The 16,055-nt window shown below is 38.3% G+C and overlaps 1 protein-coding gene across 1 annotated transcript; it reads left to right on the top strand.

Moving 5' to 3' along the window:
• Positions 1-3,086: 3,086 nt before the first annotated feature.
• On the top strand, positions 3,087-13,036 carry LOC132554009 (putative uncharacterized protein DDB_G0286901). The gene is made up of 4 exons (XM_060218303.1): positions 3,087-3,095; positions 3,433-4,071; positions 6,871-7,020; positions 11,978-13,036. The coding sequence occupies exons 1-4, from the start codon at positions 3,087-3,089 to the stop codon at positions 13,034-13,036; spliced, it is 1,857 nt and encodes a 618-aa protein (XP_060074286.1).
• Positions 13,037-16,055: the final 3,019 nt, after the last annotated feature.

The raw sequence follows: 16,055 nt of genomic DNA, 5'->3' as shown, positions 1-16,055 counted from the left end.
CTCCCTGGAGAGGGGGAAATTGCTCCCTCAAATTTGTATCTCCTCGATGTCCCCTGTGGGAATGGGCCCCTCAAATTTGTAACTCCATGATACTTAATATCTCACTTGGGGGGAGTGGGGAGGGGAATAGTTTTCTCAAATATTCCTCCTTCACACCTCCCTGTGCAGAGGAATTTAAAAGTCCCCTGCCCCCACCCCCACCCTCCCTCCTTGTACAACAGGTTCTTTTGCAATACCTTAATAACGCATCTTTGTATAATGATCTAATGATATAATTTTTGTGATACCAATTACTTGAGGTCCCCCTTGTCTATAGCAATTCGCTGGGGAGGCACTTTTACCAATTTTTATACAATGTACCAAAAATCAAATGCTTTAACACTAACATGTATTTGTATATGACACTGAAAGTCAGTTTGTATAGTCACTAGTGTCACAGTCAGTTTGCTATTAATTAGTTATCTTCTTATTGATGTGAAATGTATGTTAACGTTAATTGATGTCTGATTGCAATGAAGCGAAAATTTGGTGCACATTTTAAAACCTGTTATATAATTATATGCCATTATGTGTAACTAAAAAAGCATAATATAGGAAAGGAATTTAAAAATTTGTATAGTTTAAGATAAAACATAACGGCTTTAAAAGAAGTTCTGGGCATTGTGATGTCTGATGCATTTATTTATTGTAACCACATGCATTCATTTCAAGGGAGATAAATCTATTAGAGCAAATTGTTTTTCTGAAAATAATATTTGCATAAATTCTTCTCATGACAATCAAGCGTGATATTTCTAAATTTTCTGCTACAAATTTGTGCAAGCTTAGCATTTAGAAAACTCTATGTTATTTTTATAGTAATATTTCACAAGAAATTTGAAATAAAATTATATTTTAATTTTCATATCAGATTTTGTTATTAATTCACAAACATGTTGTCTTGAAATCTGTTTTCAGGTGCCTAAATATGAAGATGTGTGGCAATATGCACTTGTGTAACCAAAATATGAAAAAAAAATTCCAAAAACAGAAAACTTATCAACAATGTACAAATTTATCACAGGATCCACCTGTCCTCTAGAAATATTGCTTCTGTAGTGTCACTAGTGTTATATACTCTAGAGCATTTTTCATCGGCTGAGCCAGTCAGAAATCTTTTGTGATGTCAAAATATGGACGTTTTATCATGAATTGAAAATGACACAACCAAATGGTTGCCTCCAGTTGATTTTTCCTCTGCATTTTGACTTGAAAACCAGCAAGAATATTTCTGCATTATGAGATACAAATGATCTACCTATTTCACATAGGTTGTTATGATACTCAAGTCAAAGTTTTATTATAGCTCACCAAGGCTCACAAAGATAAAAACTTCTAAGAATTGTTTCTTAAAATCTTGTATGAAATTTTTAAACACAGTTCACATGCTATATGTACTCTCTACTAAGTGATGAAGTATTATCCAACCTTTCATTAAATTGTATTGGTAAATGTTTCCCAAATATTGTTCGAATTTGACAGAGGACATGAGAGGAAGTCTCAGATATTGTTAGAATTTGACAGATGACATGAGAGGAAGTCTCAAATATTGTTAGAATTTGACAGATGACATGAGAGGAAGTCTCAAATATTGTTCGAATTTGACAGATGACATGAGAGGAAGTCTCAAATATTGTTAGAATTTGACAGAGGACATGAGAGGAAATCTCAAATATTGTTAGAATTTGACAGATGACATGAGAGGAAGTCTCAAATATTGTTCGAATTTGACAGAGGACATGAGAGGAAGTCTCAAATATTGTTCGAATTTGACAGAGGACATGAGAGGAAGTCTCAAATATTGTTCGAATTTGACAGATGACATGAGAGGAAGTCTCAAATATTGTTAGAATTTGACAGAGGACATGAGAGGAAGTCTCAAATATTGTTAGAATTTGACAGAGGACATGAGAGGAAGTCTCAAATATTGTTAGAATTTGACAGATGACATGAGAGGAAGTCTCAAATATTGTTAGAATTTGACAGAGGACATGAGAGGAAGTCTCAAATATTGTTCGAATTTCACAGATGGCATGAGAGGAAGAATATTTACATTAATACTTTTAACAGTAACATCTGTCTCCTCATTTGTTAAGAATATTGTTATAAAATGAACAAAGTTAATTCTGCCTTGAATGAAAGCAAGTAAACCAACAGATGGACAGAGTTATCTCCCCTGTGGATGCCGATAATCTGAATGTCCCACAAAGTTCAATGAAGATATTGTCACCAAGAAATCATCCTTGATGCTCCAGTGGTTATGCTCACTTTCACTTTCTGCACTCCTGGAGTATTGATGATTCTATATGCAACACCTTGTAGATAAGATGAGAAGATTAAGTTTGATCCTTCAATGTACAAACAAATCTCCCGCTCTCATAACACTATGTTGTACATACTGGCTTTGAATCTTCAAAGGAGCATATCAGTCTGATTGGTCAGTTTTTTTTCCTGAAACACATTCTAGACCAATTAAATTACTTCACTTGTGCCTTCAACTTTGTCAGGAAATTTTCTAGGGGTGCATAGAGCAGAAGTGATCATAACCCCAGGAGTATTGCAGATATCAGAAATTTGGTCCAAATTTTATCTGAGGTGTATTTCATTTTATGTAAAGATGTACTAGTACTTGTCACAAAAAACACTTCAGTATAGTTCACCAGTGTATAAGAAAGCTCTCATAACCAGAGAATGGGGTATGGTAGCGTACAGAGTGGAAAAAATTACTTATTTATATTTTGACTTTATAGAAAATCTACATCCAATTAATTCTACTTATCTCATAAGCTATTAAACAATAAGACTTAAACTCTGATTTGATAAAACCTAAGAAGGAAGTAAAAAGTATTGAAAATGGTTTGGTTGAACTACTAGATAAGCAAGCAATGAAGCATTGGTAATCCAAGATAAAAGAAGAAGGTCTGCATCATTATCCATTGATAACATGAATGATTGTAATTTTGTATTTCATCTTAGGAGGGACTAGATATTGTGTATGTAGAGTTTCCTGGGTTATTGAGCAAGTATTGTTATGTTTGTGAGCAAATATGGGCCAGGTTATAGTAGATGCATCATATCTTTTATACAGCTTGTTAAATGAGGTCCTAACCGTAGGATCCAGTAATACAGACCTTTATATATTGTATATATTTGAGTACTACTTCTCTCCAATCAGTCCTTGGATGATCCTCTTGATGTCTTGCCAATCGATGTGTTCTTGTACAATTCTGCAGATGTCTGGTCTTCCAAAGTGTCTTTGTATAATCCTTAGGATGTCTACAAATGTTAGCTGATATTTCCTTGTTTGACCTTCAGGATGTCTTGTCCTCCCATATTTTCTTGTAAAATCCTAAGGATTACTTGTAATCCTTGTTTTTTTTGTACAAGCCTTAGGCCAATCCTCAAGATGTCTTGTCCTCCAATGTCTCCTTGGACAATCCTCATGGTGTCTTGTCCTCCAATGTCTCCTTGAACAATCCTCATGATGTTTTGTCCTCCAGGGTTTCTTTGGATAATCCTCAAGATGTCTTGTCCTACAATGTCTTCTTGGACAATCCTCAAGATGTCTTGTCCTCCAATGTCTCCTTGGACAATCCTCAAGATGTCTTGTCCTCCAATGTCTTCTTAGACAATCCTCAAGATGTCTTTTCCTTCCATGTCTCCTTAGACAATCCTCAAGGTGTCTTGTCATCCAATGTCTCCTTGGACAATCCTCAAGATGTCTTGTCCTTCCATGTCTCCTTAGACAATCCTCAAGGTGTCTTGTCATCCAATGTCTCCTTGGACAATCCTCAAGGTGTCTTGTCCTCCAATGTCTCCTTAGACAATCCTCAAGATATCTTGTCCTGCAATGTCTCCTTGGACAATCCTCAAGATGTCTTGTCCTTCCATGTCTCCTTAGACAATCCTCAAGGTGTCTTGTCATCCAATGTCTCCTTGGACAATCCTCAAGGTGTCTTGTCCTCCAATGTCTCCTTAGACAATCCTCAAGATGTCTTGTCCTGCAATGTCTCCTTGGACAATCCTCAAGATGTTTTGTCCTCCTATGTGTCTTGGACTTACCCCAAGACATCTTGTCCTCCGCTTTTTTTTTTTTTTTTTTGACAATCCTCGGATTGTATTGTCTCCAGTTTGTATGATCCACAAGATCCAGCTTGTCCTTGGACAATCCTCATGTCTCTCTATGATGACCTCAACATTCTGTGTGATTCCTTAATCAAACAAACATACATTGTAATTATAAAATGTTATATTAGGATATCTAGTTATTATCAAATACAATAATACGTTTTATTTACAAGATTTTCAAGAAGTAAACATAAAATTGGTGCAAAAATGACAAAGTCATAATTATGAGAAAAAATTTTGGCTGAATTATGAAGTAAGTATGTGATATCTATGACATATGAAGTCATAATTGTGAAATAATGAATTTGTCATTAAATGTACTACGTGTGGCACTAACTAGCTGCCGTATAAACAGACTTCCGGTGTGTTTAGATAAAATTATGCAGATCAATCCCTTAATTGGGTATTCAGACAAACATACTTGTACGTGGTGTACTAGTTTAACTAATTGCAATTATGGGTAATTTGATAACCCCACGTTGCCACCAAGTCTATCACAGCCAGGATTGGAACAGAATGGACGATGCTTGTGGTTAGATAAAACTTACTGATGACCTGGGTGACAAAATCAATCATAACTACTACTGCTGTCATTATCGTAATAGTTTCCGACATGATCACCGGAAGTTCGTTTACCTGCTGGCATGGCACATGTTGTCGAGCCTGAATAAATCGGTAGGAAATTAGGAATACACAAACCTCCGTTGAAACTAATAGAATGGTGGGGAAACAAGCGTCTAGGATTGGCCAATACGACTGGTGAAATCAACAATGTTTCAATTTGTCACACTCCTTCAGACTAATAAGTTTATCTCAACCACCTCCTTAGGTATGTTAAGACTGTGTTAAGTACCTCGACATACCCAAATTTTCCAAGCACATATACATACGTTTATAAATTCGAAGCGGAAGATTTGTTGACGGGAAAGCCTGTCGGATAGTTCACAAATGGCACCACGAGATTATCATCTTTCATTACGACTTCAAAATTAGATAGGTAGGGCCAAACACTGGATCAATCCGCATCATATAGCTGTTTTGTCATTTTCTTCTGTAAGCGTTTGAAGCAAATTGTTCTGTGTTATGCAAAGGGACATAAAAGTAGAAAACGGCGAAAAAAAAAATTTAATTAGAATTTGATACAGTGATTGAAAAAAAACCCAAAACAAATAATAATGCTGATCAAATTGCACCATACACCAGAATTGCACAATACACCAGCTTCATCACTCTAGGACTCGTCATTGATGCTAACTGCTGAAATTAGTGAAACATGGTAATTGACTGAGGAAAATACAAACAGGTCGAAATAGTATTTTCATACAAATCATAAAGTAATTTCGTCTAGGTGGCAAATAATGAAAATTCAAATTTGTCGAAATCAATGTCAGCAATCAGATGGGAGGGGCACTTCAGCACTAGCTCCAAACAATAAATGTATGTGTCAATATTAAACAGTTTCAGGCGAACGTAAAGTACGTGTTTATATTCTGAAGCGTGCAACGACACGAATGAATTATACTGTGGCATGCAGAATACGGCAAATTTCGGGGACTAAAAGTCCATCAGTAGTGTCTTCGACCTACTGTCTTAAAGATTGTATTTAATATACATGTTGATAGTATCTTTCATTAATAAATTTAGAAGAAGATACAGCACAGCCACCGGATGCATTGGGCTGCATCATACAGATGTTTCGTCATCATTATCCTCTGCCGTTTTGGTAAAGACTTAGATAAAATTGCAAATTTATCTTTTCTACTGTGTCTCAAAGTTTGATCACCAATTCACTTCTAATATTAGACAAACGAATGCTAACGATCAGCGTCTGTCCTACTTCTATATATCCAAACCCCAGATCAAATACCAGCCAATTACACTTCGGGAGTTCTTTCTCTGATTCAAATGAATGGTCGATTGGTTTACCTACGGTAAAAACAATTTTCAGTTTGCAAAACTGCAAAAAGTTTGCCCTTGAAATCCAAACATTGCTCTATTTTTTCCTAGAAAACAACAAAACTTTTTTTCTAAATATTTAGCCTATCAAACCAATGTTGATTATGATAGGGCCCAAAAATGCCATAAATCAATTCAGCGAATTATATTACAAAATTAAGTCGATTTTACTCACTACCACCTTGTAGAGACGGAAGTCTACATTAACCCACGGCCTGTCCTTCGTAATAGTAATTGCCATTTATTAATTTTACAAGTTACGTTTAAAAGGTGGTAACACCAAGAGTAACGTCCGAGGGCTAACTGATAAGTTGTGAGCTGCATATCTAAGTGTTTGACTTTTGGCGGACATATTGCGTTATTTTTAAACATAATCCTCTTCAGTATCTATACACTTTTGCCAGTGATGTTTAAGGGCCTCAACACCACTTTTAAAGAAGTCCTTTTCTTGACCGTTCAAAATGTCCTCCACTAAATTTATGACTGAAAGTGGGTACCGGAAATGACCTTTTATCACTATTGGAAACAGATGAAAGTCTGATGGAGCGAGATCAGGTGAATAAGGCGGATGCTCTATCAATTCAAAGCCACAGTCGTCAATGGCAGCTATGGCAATGACAGACTTGTGAACAGGGGCATTGTCACACCTTTACTGAGTTTTCTACAGTGCTCGTGTTTAATATTTTCTCTTAACTGCCTAAGAAGCGATGCGTAATATGTGCCATTGATTGCTTGTCCCTTTTGCAGATAGCCGAGGTCATAACCTTTCCAGTTGATGGAACAGTCTTTGCCTTCTTTGCTGGGGGTGAACCAGGGTGCTTCCATTGTTTAGACTATTGTTTGGTCCTCTGGGGTAAAATGATGGACCCACGTTTTAGTCACAAACCTATGCTGAAAGTTAGCAGGAGCTGCCTCTAAAAAGTTCAGATTAGCACGCGACGAAGTCCGCCTGGTGTGCATCTGATCAGTTGTTAGAAGTCTTGGTACCCAACGGGCCGAGAGCTTTCTTATTGCAAGATCCGCCGTAAGAATGGAATGTACTCTTTCCTGTGATATCCCAACTGTACTGGCTATATATCTCTCAGCCATACCAATACCATAGACTTTATTGACCATTTCTGGTGTTACAACACTGACAGGCCTTCCAAGACGGGCGTCATCCCCAAGGCTCTGTCTGCCATTCTTCAATTTCGTCACCCGCCTTTCCACTGCAGCATATGAAGGGTATTCATTCCCTAATGTTGCTACCATATCATATAACCGTTACTGTCTGTAAACCCTAGGTAATTATAATTAAGTATTCAATCTTACTTGAAATAATTAATACCTCTCTCCAGAGACGTATAAAACATCTTACCTAGCTGTTTATTGTTAGTATACGGGTCCTGTGAACGATAACACACAGAACGAAAGGCACTGCCTGAGGTGTGCACCCCTTGTTACATGTAGCTATTACGACACAGATAAGCTCTGTCTGGTTGTAACAGTGATGAGAGGGATCTCGCACCACTAAACGTTTGGAAGCACGGTATGGGTAGCTGAAGAAGGTACGTTACACGAACCCCAGCATATCTACCATCAACAGGGTGTTTAATGAGGTTCAGGAAACCAATGAAATTAACAGGATACAGAGCGATACAGAAGGAGCTGATTTCTGTCATTTCGATGTATTATCGCCCCGACAGAACGATCATCTTCGTCTTTTCGTCCCCGTCAATTATCGCCATTGGAAAACAAAACAGAGAAATGTCAGTAATCAGCCACCATACTTGCGAAAGGATACCGAAACATCGACAATAGACTGACGAATGTAAACCGGAAGCGCCTTCAGACTCGAAGGATCAACAACGCATGCGCAGTATAGAAACGCAGCATCACATTTTTTACTATATATATCCTGTGTTTTTGTACCTGTGCTGTATATCAACCAATTAATGTCATATATCTTATGTCAGTCAAAGCTGCATTATTATATGTAATGTGTATCAAGTAACCGGGAACATATCAATATCCCTTTGTATTATACTCCCCGTAAGAAGCAAATCATGGTAAAATCGTATATTTTAAGAAATATAACATTATTATATGTATTGTATGTCAACAAATTCGATAGTATATAAAGTATAAAAGCCTTTTCTTTAGGTTTGTAATGTCAATTGATTACAAGTTGTCACTACACTGTCATTTTATTGGTTGTTTTGTAAGAATATCTGATTTGCTATATGAAATATTTTATTGATGTATGTATTTCATATTTGATATTTTTATATATGGCGTAATCTTGTGTTGTTTTCTGTTTTATTAATTTCAAAGAAATATTTTTTAAAAAATCATCTATTGCAGTGAAATATACAGTATAATACAGAAACCTCCCTGGAAGAGCGAAACCACCGTCATATAAAAGAGCCCAGTTTTTCTCGGCCCTCGTCGGCTGTCAGACCATCTGACGAAGTAAAACAAGGACAATAACTCTGGGAGGTCAAAATGGGTTTTCCACGTCTGTTAAAAATAGCTAACCTGTGGAAAACAGATCCCTTGCGCGGTAAGATCTTTTTGGAATCCCTACAATATTACAGAACAGTCTCACTGTTGTTTTGACCAGAACTTGCCCTGGCTTCTGCTATCCAAGATCACAGGGTTTGCTCTGGACCCCGTTGTCGTATACCTACCTACTACACAGTATAGAAACGGCTGAGCTATCTTGTCTCGTTGCATCAGATGTTGTCACATAAAATTACTCATGGCATATATAGATGTTTCCAATCTTATAATTTTTCAAATAAAGGACCCAGAAAACCGTTAAAATGGAACCTGCTTATCGTCGTCGAAGAAGAAATGATAATGTGTATTATAACCCTTGTAAATACTAGCCGCAATACAGTATTCGCGTCCAGAGAACTTTTCTTTAATTTGATCGGTTGAACTTCAGATTTGTAAGCCTGGGGTCCCGGGTTCGAATTCTAACGGAGGCACTGAAATAATTAATTGTCACTTTGACGCCCATGTAGGGACTTGGAAAAAATTACTTAGTGTTACTTTCACAATTATCGCTGGACACTTGAGGACGATTTATTTTTTGGAGGGGGAGTATGTAACCCTGCTAAATACTAGCCACACTACACCGCTCAGCCACAGAGAATCTCTCTTTAGCTCGATCGATCGAGCGTCAGACTTGCAAGAGGACCCGAGTTCGAATCCTAGCGGTGGCGTTGAAATAAATTATGGCGTCTGTAGCGATCTATATAAAATAGCCAGAAACAGCTGATTTACGGTACAGCCACCCATGACGTGACCACTATGTAGACGTAGAATCAGCGACGATTCTCCGTCAGAACGGCTGTTTCACTTGACATCGATAATGAATCATTTATTTGAGGTTAAAACACGTGATAAGTCAGCTAGTAAGGAAGTAAAGATAAGCATTTAAGTGTCCTTTTTATAATATAATGTCTCGATTTGGTAAAACTAGGGACTTAAATATACATATCGTTCATAAACCCTGTGCTGATATCTCGTTTTATATACGATTGGGATCTATCAGAGTTACTTCCCTTAGATTATCTCTCCATTTCATGTAAATTGTAACGTAAATTTAACTGACTGGTGGTGAATATGATAGTGATACGAATAAACGATTAAATATTCATTCAAGACAAGGGTTTTTGATAAATGGTATTCTACATAGTCCCTATATGAAATGCAGTGTCGTCATGACGACGGAATTAAAGGTTCAAAGTGTTGATCTCCATTGGCAATTTGTAAAGATTGTCCAGCTCGCAATACCTGTGAACTAAGTAGAAATTGTGTTGTGTGATGAAATAGCCTCTAACTTGTGGTGAACTATATAGTAATTGTGTTGTGTGCACTCTCTACCAATGTACGTGTTTCATGTACGTTCTACCAGGATACGTGTGTCACGTACGTTCTACCAGGAAACGTGTGTCATGTACGTTGTACCAGGATACGTGTGTCATGTACGTTGTACCAGGATACGTGTGTCGCGTACTTTTTACCAGGATACGTGTGTCACGTGCTTTTAACCAGGATACGTGTGTCATGTACGTTGTACCAGGATACGTGTGTCACGTACGTTCTACCAATGTACGTGTTTCATGTACGTTCTACCAGGATACGTGTGTCACGTACGTTCTACCAGGAAACGTGTGTCATGTACGTTGTACCAGGATACGTGTGTCATGTACGTTGTACCAGGATACGTGTGTCGCGTACTTTTTACCAGGATACGTGTGTCACGTGCTTTTAACCAGGATACGTGTGTCATGTACGTTCTACCAGGATACGTGTGTCATGTACGTTCTACCAGGATACGTGTCACGTACTTTTCTCCAGGATACATGTGTCATGTACTTTTTACCAGGATAGTGTGTCACGTACGTTCTACCCGGAAACATGTGTCACTACGTTATACATGGACACATGTGTTATGTACGTTTAACTAGATATGTTTGTCAGGTGTGTTCTATTAGCATACCACGTGTCATGTTCGTTCTACCAAGACACGTGTACCATACGAGTTTTCCTGGATACATATGTCACGTATATTATTTGGATACCTGCGTTCCTAAAAATGTTGTGTACATACAAACGAAAAATATATTAGCTTCTTGTGTTTTCTCAAAAATTCTTATATATAATAAGTTTGTACTTTATTACTAAATCAGGAAAAATAATTCATCGGAGAAGCCAAGGTCTCTTATATATATATATATATATATATATATATGATGTTAAATAAAACTGATATACAAACAACATCGCCATCAGACGTCTCAATAGTACATTGACAGAATAGCCAAAATGTCAGAACATTACCAAAGACGTAGTTTCTGTACTCTTACTAATATTGAAGCTCAATATCCCACTTCCGACTGTATTGGCAAGTGACCTTTAGCAATATTGTCACACGCATTGTAAATGCGACGATGATTTTCGAGATGACGTTCAAATCTTTGTTGAGTTCATGAACACGCCGGCACTGTCGTCATAGTACAGAGAGGCTCGAGATTAATGAATGGCAGTGTGACGTCATGGCCTAGACCCAGATGGCGAGGAGAAATACCACCAGTCGGAGTGAATGATTGTACTGCAGCTGAGCGTGGAATCGATCGGCAGACGAGCTAGGTGGGATACAGCTATAGCGAACAACTAGGGCGGAGTGCTCACAGGACTTACATGTAATAACAACACCACAACAACAATACTAACGACACCAATAACACAACAACGACAACAACACCACAACGACGACAACACTAACGACACTAACAACAAAACAACGACAACTACACCACAACAACACTAACGACACCAATAACACAACAACGACAACAACACCACATCGACAACAACTACAACACTTACAACACCAACAACGCAACAACCACAACAACCACAACGACAACAACTACAACAACAACACTTACGACACCAACAACAACGACACCAACAACAACACAACGACGGCAACTACAACATCAACAATCAAACCAACAACAATAATGACGACAACATCAACAAAACAACGACAACAACACCACAACGACACCAACAACAACACTAACGACACCAACAACACAACAACGACAACAACACCACAACGACAATAACTACAACACTTACAACACCAACAACGCAACAACCACAACAACAACACCACAACGACAGCAACTACAACATCAACAATCAAACCAACAACAACAATGACGACAACATCAACAAGAAGAACGACAACACCAATAACGGCAACATCAACAAGAAGAACGACGACAACACCAATAACGGCAATATCAACAAGAAGAACGACGACAACACCAATAACGGCAATATCAACTAGAAGAACGACGACAACACCAATAACGGCAATATCAACAAGAAGAACGACAACACCAATAACGGCAATATCAACAAGAAGAACGACAACACTAATAACGGCAATATCAACAAGAAGAACGACAACACCAATAACGGCAATATCAACAAGAAGAACGACGACAACACCAATAACGGCAACATCAACAAGAAGAACGACAACACCAATAACGGCAACATCAACAAGAAGAACGACGACAACACCAATAACGGCAATATCAACAAGAAGAACGACGACAACACCAATAACGGCAACATCAACAAGAAGAACGACGACAACACCAATAACGGCAACATCAACAAGAAGAACGACGACAACACCAATAACGGCAATATCAACAAGAAGAACGACGACAACACCAATAACGGCAATATCAACAAGAAGAACGACAACACCAATAACGGCAACATCAACAAGAAGAACGACGACAACACCAATAACGGCAATATCAACAAGAAGAACGACAACACCAATAACGGCAATATCAACAAGAAGAACGACAACACCAATAACGGCAACATCAACAAGAAGAACGACGACAACACCAATAACGGCAATATCAACAAGAAGAACGACGACAACACCAATAACGGCAACATCAACAAGAAGAACGACGACAACACCAATAACGGCAACATCAACAAGAAGAACGACGACAACACCAATAACGGCAATATCAACAAGAAGAACGACGACAACACCAATAACGGCAACATCAACAAGAAGAACGACAACACCAATAACGGCAACATCAACAAGAAGAACGACGACAACACCAATAACGGCAATATCAACAAGAAGAACGACAACACCAATAACGGCAATATCAACAAGAAGAACGACAACACCAATAACGGCAACATCAACAAGAAGAACGACGACAACACCAATAACGGCAACATCAACAAGAAGAACGACGACAACACCAATAACGGCAATATCAACAAGAAGAACGACGATAACACAGAGGTCCTCCAGTATCTTCATATCATTATTGGAGAGTGTGACGCCATCGGTTTTTAGTTAACTTACCATTTCTGTAGCTATGATGGCGGAGTTTTTCGACTGACGGGTTGGTTTTGAAGAAGTCATTGATGTATTTGGCTATGGTAGAGTACGTATTTCGACTGACGGGCTGGTTTTGACGAGGTCATTGCTGTATTTGGCTATGGTAGAGTACGTATTTCGACTGACGGGTTGGTTTTGAAGAAATCATTGATGTATTTGGCTATGGTAGAGTACGTATTTCGACTGACGGGTTGGTTTTTGATGACGTCATTGGTGTATTTGGCTATGGTAGAGTACGTATTTCGACTGACGGGTTGGTTTTGATGACGTCATTGGTGTATTTGGCTATGGTAGAGTACGTATTTCGACTGACGGGTTGGTTTTGATGGCGTCATTTATGTGTTTAGCAATGGTAGATTATGTAATTCGACTTACTATTTGTGTTTTGACGTGTAGAAAGGTATTTCCAGATAGTCTTCCCCAGCTCCAGAAATGCTAAATTCTTAAGGTCCACCATCTTTTACAGCAGTTACCGACCCTATATAATGCCAATGACCGTCTTCTACAATGGTTTGAGTGGGAGGTACGTCAAACAAATCTAATTCTGATTTCGTGCATTCGCACTAATTAGAATGAAAAGACATTTATATCAAATATCACAGTCATTGGTGAAGCAAATCATTAATGAAATTTCCCTTTGAAAATGATGGATATATATGGAGATGGATCATGTATCGAAAATGTCTCTTTGACATGTTTTCCCGCGTGTTTTTATTCTTTTGTCACGGCTTTGCAAGGTTTTGCGTTTGAGTCGATGTTTTGCTTCGGAAAATCGTTTTCTAGTCAATGTTTTAATATATTTACCACTCAACAAATCTTCCCTTAAATCCATGCCAGTTCTTAAAGCCTATTTGCCTAAAGCCTTAACACTAATCTTCAAATGGGTGCCATGACTTTCATTCCCGATCTTACTAGAGGGGCGGTCGATTCGAAAATACTTTCAACGATATCCCCTAATTCGTGTCCTCGCTGTATTCGAACTCCTCTAAAAACGTCAGCTCCACCTCCGGCTTAATTTAAGTAATATCTATCGAATAGACTTTCGTCGCTATTGTGAGTTACTTTCATTTCTTTGATAAAAAGTATTTCTGTATTTTCAAAAAATTACTTCCTTATATAGATTTTTTTGCGTATAGAGTGTAACGTGACGACAACTTTCCCACTCTCGAATGGAATTGGCTTACCCGTATCGTCTTTCAACATTATGTTAATTTTCTTGAAATTGCCTTTGATGGATAGCAAGGTAATGAATGGGTTGAAATTCCTTACTCACGGCACGTCCTGGTTTGTCTTCTATGGAAACTAGCGGAAGTCTCGTGCCATCTACCACGTGAGGTTCTACTAACGGACAATATACATAGATGGAATAGAATCCCTGTCTGACGTCTGCCATGTAATTCCCCGTATGTTTTCCCTCTGAAAATCTCTTTTACTCGAAACCTAACAATTTTGCAAATCTTTCGCTCACTACGATACGTAAGCCAACCGATATCGTAAACGTAACTCTACAGTCGACGTCATCGACATTAATTCTAAATATGTCGCCGTGCGAGACCATTCCTTTAGATCCACACAGATATTCCAATAGGCTGTCGGAAAATAACTTGCCTTCACGTATAGTTTCACCGATACTCTTGGATCGAACTGCGCAGAAGCAACGTTCTCACTACTGCCGACGATCTTTTCTGACCACAGTTCGCCTTCGTTCACGTTAAACCAAGAATAAGGATATTGAATTTCGACTAAACCGATTTCCCAAGAACCTTTGAGGTCTAGAGGTTGCGATAATCGCGTAGTGTAAGTGGTAAGTATTATCAGGGTAATTTTCCCTTGAACTGTTACTAGGTAGGGTTATGTTATGTTTCTTTGTAATGGATGGATAGCCGATACTTCTGCTCAACAAAGCACCCCACAAAGAACCCTGTTGATCGCCAACAGTTAAATCATAGATTTGACAAAAGAAAAAATTCTCTCGCGGTTATTTCTGACCAAAAATTACTACTATACGTTTTGTCCGTAGACACTTTTGTTTGCGTGCGTGTTTTCTTTTCTTTTTTTTTTTTTTCAATAAATAGACTGTTTGTCCTTTTGACAAGCTTCTCTTTTGATATGTTTATCTGTAGGTTTATATCTCTCCCAGCTTTTTTAAAGTCATCATCATCATCATCATCATCATCATCATCATCATCATTTTTCCATTCCACCATATCCTTGTCGATATTTTCTACTGTTCGTTGTATGACTGGAGGTACCGTTCGATGAGACGTCGGGATTCTTTGTTGTGTAACAGGAACTAGCGGAGTATTTTGTGCCGGAGAGGAAGCTACGTTCCTCTCGTTCTCTGCGTTGCCCTTCGGTACACCCACCGAGTGGGTGGTATTCATCAATATAGGTTTATCACTATCAAGTCTGTGTTGCTGGTACCTGGACATGTACTTATGTAAAGTCTGATTATATAACGCCATTTTATCGCCTAACGGAAGATCGTCTCAATTTAAGATGTTTGACGTATCACCGTCTATATCGCCGCCATTCGTACACTGTATCCCTACATTACCAAAGACCTCTTTCTCATATTCCTTGGAACAGTCCATCCAAGAGTTCGGATGCTAACGGTAACACTACGGGTGTCAGAGTCTGAATGTAAGCCCCACTTCGGACGATACCATTTTTTGTTACGAAGACCGGTTTGATGAAGTGACAAACGTTTCTTCTGTTGTTTCGTCAACGGCACGCGACCTCGTAATATGTTTTGAAAGCACTCACAAATGCAATTAGACATTCGTCGGCCTTTTCGAGGGTCGCTTTACACGTGGCAGTCCCTACAATGTTTTTCGAGAAACGACATGTTTTGAATGTTTGAAAATTGTTTCGATATGCAGTTTCCTTATATCTAATTTTAGGGAAGATAAACCTTTTAACATTGTACGGGAAATATATCGGTACGCAGGCTGGTCAGGGTGAGTGTCTTGTT

Source organism: Ylistrum balloti, unplaced genomic scaffold (genome assembly GCF_031769215.1).
Source record: "Ylistrum balloti isolate Yb309-2 unplaced genomic scaffold, AGI_CSIRO_Ybal_v1 Utg370370, whole genome shotgun sequence".
NCBI classification, from domain to species: domain Eukaryota; kingdom Metazoa; phylum Mollusca; class Bivalvia; order Pectinida; family Pectinidae; genus Ylistrum; species Ylistrum balloti.
Note: the sequence above shows the minus strand (reverse complement) of the source record. Positions and strands in the feature narration are given on the sequence as shown.